General features: G+C 40.6%; 1 protein-coding gene across 1 annotated transcript in view; it reads right to left on the reverse strand.

Annotated features, from left to right (window-relative positions):
- Positions 1-306: 306 nt before the first annotated feature.
- Positions 307-6,973, reverse strand: part of LOC117302533 (pleckstrin homology domain-containing family M member 2-like) — an 18,431-nt gene continuing 11,764 nt past the window's right edge. The window contains exons 10-15 of the mRNA XM_033786510.1: positions 5,942-6,074; positions 4,810-5,060; positions 4,023-4,182; positions 2,828-3,019; positions 1,447-1,557; positions 307-939 (exon numbers count right to left, since the gene is read on the reverse strand). Of these exons, the coding sequence (XP_033642401.1) occupies positions 805-939; positions 1,447-1,557; positions 2,828-3,019; positions 4,023-4,182; positions 4,810-5,060; positions 5,942-6,074 (982 nt within the window). The 3' untranslated portion in view covers positions 307-804. The remainder of the gene's footprint in view (positions 940-1,446; positions 1,558-2,827; positions 3,020-4,022; positions 4,183-4,809; positions 5,061-5,941; positions 6,075-6,973) is intronic.

Here is a 6,973-nt window from a genome sequence, read left to right on the forward strand (position 1 = left end):
TGTAGCAACACCAGTTTAAAGACAGTGGACACTATTGTCTTCTCACTTGGTGTATCTCAACATATGCATAAAATAACAAACCTGTGAAAATTTGAGCTCAGTCGGTCGTCGAGTTTGCAAGATAATAATGAAAGAAAAAACACCCTTGTCACACGAAGTTGTGTGCTTTCTGATGCTTGATTTCGAGACCTCAAATTCTAAACTTGAGGTCTCGAAATCAAATTCGTCTAAAATTACTTCTTTCTCGTAAACTGCGTTACTTCAGAGGGAGCTGTTTCTCACAATGTTTTATACTATCAACCATTACTCGTAATCAAGAAAGGTTTTATGATGATAATTATTTTGAGTAATTACAAATAGTGTCCACTGCCTTTAATCTATATGGAACCACAGTGATATGAAACTTGATATATGCTTTGCTGTATGTACTTTTTCTGATACATTTGTTTTTGTACATGTTATGTCTAAACTACCAAAAGCTACATTTTCATTTTGTTGATCTGATGCTATTTCACCTGAAAGCTCTTTAGGCAGTCCTTGATGCACTTACTTTTTTTTTTCTTTCTCTGTCACGTCATAACCAACTAGGAGACAGTTTATTTACTTTACGGGCGTTGTATTTTAAGCTTAAGCGCGACCTCTGATATAACCTTTACTCTGAGGACCAGTAATCCAACACTTCATGACCTCTAATATGACCTGTGATTACTAAATATATCTGACATGACCTTTACTTACGAAAGAGCTAAGCAGGCATACAATATACACATATACATAATTAAAGATTGACCTTAGGGAATGACCTTACCAGATGTTACCTCCGACACGACCTCTCATCAGGCTGTCACTGCGTTGCCATGACGATTGGATGAGAGCGGAGCACTCCTGACATCTCTTTTGTACTCGGCTGTCAGAGATTGGGATGATGGGTAGATCAACCTAACAAACAGAAAATTACCATGGTAACAGTATATAAACATATCAGCTGAACAATGGGTTGTCAATGAGCCATTTGCGAGTTAAGATTTGAATAATATCTGGTACAAATTACCGCTTCAGTTTGAATTCCTAGGACAATAGAGATAGTTGCTACGTCGAATGGTTTGGCAACCTGTGATATTTTACTTAACACTGACACAAAAACAATAAGTTGTTGTCGTCGTTTCAAATTATCGTTATCATTACTTTTAGTCTATTTCTTCTTCATTCTTACATCATGCACTTATTGTGTTTTCATTTTTGTTAACAAACAGGATATGGAATTTCATGTTTTTATATCATGATGAATAATAATAAATGAATGAATGAATGAAAGGATCGTAAACAATAATAATAATAATAATAATGGACACTTTTATAGCGCCGGTATTCGCACTGCAACGCTCATGGCGCTGCTCTACAAAATGCTTCTCTATGTAGATGAGTTTTTAAACTGTTCGTAAATACCTGCATGATCTGCTTCCATACAGCGGTTAAAGATGTTACAAACTTCACTTTCTCGTTGACGCTATTGAAATAAAACACCCAAGGATTCTGAGGGTGCTCGGATAAGAACTCCTGAAAAAACAAAATATTTAATAGATTGATAAAAAAACAATGATGGAGTATCGTAAAGTGCTAGACAATAGGAGACTTTCTGGGACGATAGAGGGCAGCAGACTTACCGGTTAAAGCCATTGTTCTCAGATGCGCATGTTCAGAACTACGTAAACAATGGCAATTTACCTGGTAAGTCTGCAGCCACCTAGCGTTGGAAAGTCTCCCATTCGTCAAACAATGTCTTTACGATCCCCAAGAATGTATTGAAGATTCAATGTCAATGCCATTTCTTCGTGGAGATTGATACACTCAATGATACCTCTTGTGCTGTGCCAATTTGTTTTCCCTTTCCTTAATTTTTCTAGAGTCATGTGTTTCATCAAACAGCTGTGATCTAAATGTAATAGCGGTATAAAAATGCATTTCTGTATTGTATTGTACTGTACTGTGGAAGTGTCATGGCCAAGCGGTTAAGAGCACCAAATTCAAACTCTGGTGTTTCTGATCAGCAGGGTGTGGGTTAGAGTCCCAGTCGTGACATTTTTGTCCTTAAGCAAGACACTTAACCATTGCTTCGTTTTTCGGATGGGACGTAAAGCCGTTGGTTTCGTGTAGTGTTTAACGCACGTAAAAGAACCCAGTGCACTTATCAAAAAGAGAAGGGGTTAGCCCCAGTGTTCCTGGCTGTGGCTGCTGAATGCGCCGTAGCACCTTGTAAACCCTTACAAGGTGCTACATAATTGGGTCTCAGAATTCATAACTTTAATAGCCTATCTTTCTGTAAAAATGTTTATACTAAGCGCCTCGAGTACCTTGTCGGTAGATACATGGGCCGACTTCGATATTGTTATTGTATTGCCTGGAACTGGTGGCCTGTACATTGCCTCGTGTGACATGAACCTTAAAGACAGTGGACACTATTGGTAATTACTCAAAATAATTATTAGCATATAACCTTACTTGGTAACGAGTAATGGGGAGCGGTTGATAGTAAAAAACATTGTGAGAAACGGCTCCCTCTGAAGTAACGTAGTTTTCAAGAAAAAAGTAATTTGATTTCGAGACCTCAGATTTAGAATTTGAGGTCTTGAAATCAAGCATCTGAAAGTACACAACTTCCTGTGACAAGGGTGTTTTTCTTTCATTATTATCTCGCAACTTCGACGACCGTTTGAGCTCAAATTCTCACAGGTATGTTATTTAATGCATATGTTGAGATACACCGAGTGAGAAGACTGGTCTTTGACAATTACCAATAGTGTCCAGTGTCTGTAAGTATAACACTTACCACAATGATATAAGCTCCATCCTCATGATCCGTTGTTAGTTGAGTCACATCATGTACATCCACACTGGCCAAGAGACGATAGAAATTAGTCTGGCAATCTTCATGGCAGATCAACAGTTTATGAGATGTAGTAACAACACAGCACGGCTGGCAGGGTGATGGAGCGTGTGTGGGTGTCGTTGCTGCTATTTGCTGAAAACCAAAATCATTGACAATATTTGTTTACTTATAACGAATGTCTGATGAACGGGGTTGGTTCAGAGTGAAATCAATATCATTCAGCAAATTAATGACAAAAGGGTTTCCCAATTTGCAAACATGTATGTTTATTATTACAGTTTTACTCTTACTTTGACGTGTGATAGGCACTGTATACTCAGTAATTTCTGAGTCCTGCCATTGGGATGGGACACAAGTTATGAGATTCGAACCAACTACCCCCAAATGCTAGAGCAGGTGTGTTAACCAATAAAACCACTCCATGCATGCCAAGTGATGAGAGAACAGTTGCAGTACTTCCTGATTTCAAACGGCCTCTTTTCACAGAGCATACTTGGTGGTCTAGTGGTAAGACTTCTGCTCTTGAATGCGGGTGTTGTAGGTTCAAAGCCAACCCGGGTAGTAAGCATGCCTGTGGAATTTCGAAACAGGAGTCAGACAGCTTGGAGAACAGTGTTTTTTATCACACAGTCAATATTCTCAACAGTGTAATTGATAACAGAGAGTTTGCAAAACTTGCTAACTATATAGATGCAATTGGTTGCAATTATCACTCAAACGGTCTTAAAAGGCACTCAACACTTTTTGGTAATTACTCAAAAGAATTGTTACCATAAAAACTTTACTTGGTAACGAGCAATGGAGAGCTGTTGATAGTATAAAACATTGTGAGAGACGGCTCCCTCTGAAGTAACGTAGTTTTTCAAAAAGATGTAACTTTCCACTAAAACAATTGAATTTGATTTCGTGGTCTCCAAATCAAACATCTAAAAGCACACAACTTCGTGTGACAAGGGTGTTTTTTCTTCAATTATTATCTTGCAACTTCGACGACCAATTGAGTTCAAATTTTCACAGGTTTGTTAATTTGTGCATAGGTTGGGATACACCAAGTGAGAAGACTCGTCTTGACAATTACCAAAGGTGTCCAGTGTCTTTAACGCGGACACAAAGGTTTATTCATCTATTCACTCACCCCTTGCGCAACCACCTGACAAATCGTTTGTAGCCAATCAGAAACCTCCTCCTCTGTGTCACATGACAGTTCTAGTGATGCTCCGTCTGATAGTATCAACTCAAAACTATGAGGGCGGTCTCCGTTACGCACTCGCCTGCAGCCTCCAAAGTGTGGTGCCCTGTGAAACAACAGTAGCTTTATCAAAAAGGTTCTCTTTCTTAACAGAACATAAATGTTGTTCTCTCAAATAAGATTTCACATAAAATGTAAAAACATGCGCTTGACCTCGGCGTACCTGTAGCGTTTTGCGTTATGCAAGGGGAGCTATTGATTTCTTACACAATACAGAACGCGCCCCCGAACAAATGAGCATATTTTGGGTGTCAACTCTCTTTTATGCATGATTGCTTACGATTTTGACACCCAAAGTGACACCCAGGATAGGCACATGTGAGTAAGGGGTGTGTAATATATAGGAATTGACGCATTGCATGGTGAGGTATCAATATATAAGTTGGTTTGCTGTAACACCATGTGTGTATCTACTTGCCAGGTAGAATTTGTTCTTAGAGAACTCTCTTGCTTTATTCTACTACCACAGAGTAGATCTTCAAGGGTTCAGGGGACGGCTCAGTTCTGCAAAGAACTGTCCTTCTATTTAACTATTACCGGGCGGATGGTATAGAAAATAGGCTTCAGCTTATAGGATCGTGATTAACTGTACTACTGCGGAGTCAGTTCTTAAATTGGTCTCAACGCTTCGACTAGCTTGCTCTAGTCATCGTCAGGAGACTATATATCTCACCTTAGTTGTATACTTAGATCTGGTTGTCTATCCTCCTTTTGACTGTATCTACAAAACATCTCATTTCGTAAGACGAACCATCCACTCTTCCAATGGCTACGCCCCACCAAGAAGCTACCGACTACCTTGTACTTCAGTGAACCCTTCCGACTGACCTGGGGTTCATACAGCTGGAGGTCAGGGGTCATTGAGAGGTCAGCGAGGTCTTCCCAGTGGATGAGGGAGTAGAGATGCAATTTGATGTCATGGATCTATCAAAGAAAAGAATCGTTTAAAGATGATGTAAATTTTTTGCAAAGCGAGAGCAATGCAAGATAACTACCAAACAGCATCCAACTGCAGTTTGTCAAAACATAAGAAAAATTTCAAGACTTTCGACTGAATTGTTCATGTCCAATGAGAAAGTTAGGATAACAAAAACCAAAAAAGGTTTAGCCGCTTAGATGAAAAGTTAAGCACCTGCTCCTAGAGAACAATCTGCAATATATAAATTTGGTTTTACGCTTACACCGATGTGTGTAAGCACAATATCTTCCAGAGTTATGTGAGTAAAAATTACCGGCATGTTACTCGTGTAGAATTCAAACCCATGACCTTTGCCAATCTAGAGCAGATGTCTTACCAACTGAACCACTGAGATTGCCGGGTAGCTAGAGGCAGAAAGTATTGAGTATACACCGCTAACACACATTGGCAGAAGGGTTTAACCAAATAGTGTTCTGTACCCACATCTATTACCTCTGTCTTATTTATTTAGACTGCTTTGGGTCTTCTATACCCTAAGTCCCCTAGGCCCCACACCCTCACTATTCCCTGTGCTTGATCCTACTGGCACAGTTCAGTGAGCACACCCCCCCCCCCCCCACACACTACCCCAGGCTCCACAGCAGGATCCAGTTTCACCACCCATCACCAAGCTCAATTTCCCGCCTCTATTTCCCGCAGCATGCAGCATCAGAGTCCAGCTTTCTCCAGAAGACGATCAGAGCATACTGATCGTAACGTCGAGTTGAAACCAACGGTTCTTTCTTTTCAGAACCACCCCAACTCATTAGAGATAGTCATTACATGGTGTTACCGCAAACCTTTCCATATCGTACTTCCACCATGCAAAGTTTCAAATCCTACTTACCTCTGTTTTACATTCCTGCGCGGCCCATTTCTTGAGAGTAATAAGCTGAGCTGTAGCATCAGTCAAGATACTTATTGGTTCTGTAGATCGCTTCGTATCATCCATGACACGTCTCAGAGATGACAGAAAAAACCTGACAAAATGACAAGACATTCTTTGTATGTGAGAGCTTATAGACCTTGTGACTTTTGTTTACATTAAGTGTGACCGTGTACATTCTTTGGCTAGTCTGGCAGGCAAGATACTACACTGACCATATGGGAAAGTTGACATTTTGTGTCATAATTTCCACATAAACCCGAGAGTTATGAAAGAAAAAGCTGGACAAGTTTTGAGATGTGCCCCCTTTCATCAAATCAAAAGTCGATAAGCATTGGACAGTGCAATCTCCTTAAAATGTAAGATTTAATGTTTTCTTCCATTAGGCTGTGTACAAATCGTGCCTGCAGAAAGTCCAGCCTTGGTGGCTCTTTTGTAAACATGTGATGTCACAGGTGACATCGTCTATAGGTTTGAACACTGAACTAAAATAACCCTATTGACCCCTTGCACGCACGTCACACGCTACGACTGTGCCACGCTCACCATTTTGGTGGTCAATAGGTTTCTGTGTAAACGCCGCATCAAATAAAATGCACACTGAATAACGTGCAGTGACATTGCCCACCAGTATGGCGGATCCAAGATTATTCGATGATGATTTCAGGTGAATTGGGTCAATAGGATTGTGCTGGATTCAATGGTAAACGAAACATCCTCTGCAATAAGGGGTATCCAGCTAACAGATCCAATACCCAATTTTGTGATGTTCCCGTCCCCTCCCCCACCTAACTTTTCTAAGAGCAAAGCAGAGGTTGAGTGATCGTTCAATTATAGCTCTAGTCAGGGGCTCACCCGAGTGAGCACCGCTGAGTCGACCCAGGGAAGCTAATCGAACACACCCTATGTTGTCATCAAAGATGGCGGGCAATGACGCCATGGGCAAACGCCATGAACTGCCACTCCGAACTGACGACTACCGCTCACGGCTAG

The sequence above is a fragment of the Asterias rubens genome, chromosome 18 (genome assembly GCF_902459465.1).
Source record: "Asterias rubens chromosome 18, eAstRub1.3, whole genome shotgun sequence".
NCBI classification, from domain to species: domain Eukaryota; kingdom Metazoa; phylum Echinodermata; class Asteroidea; order Forcipulatida; family Asteriidae; genus Asterias; species Asterias rubens.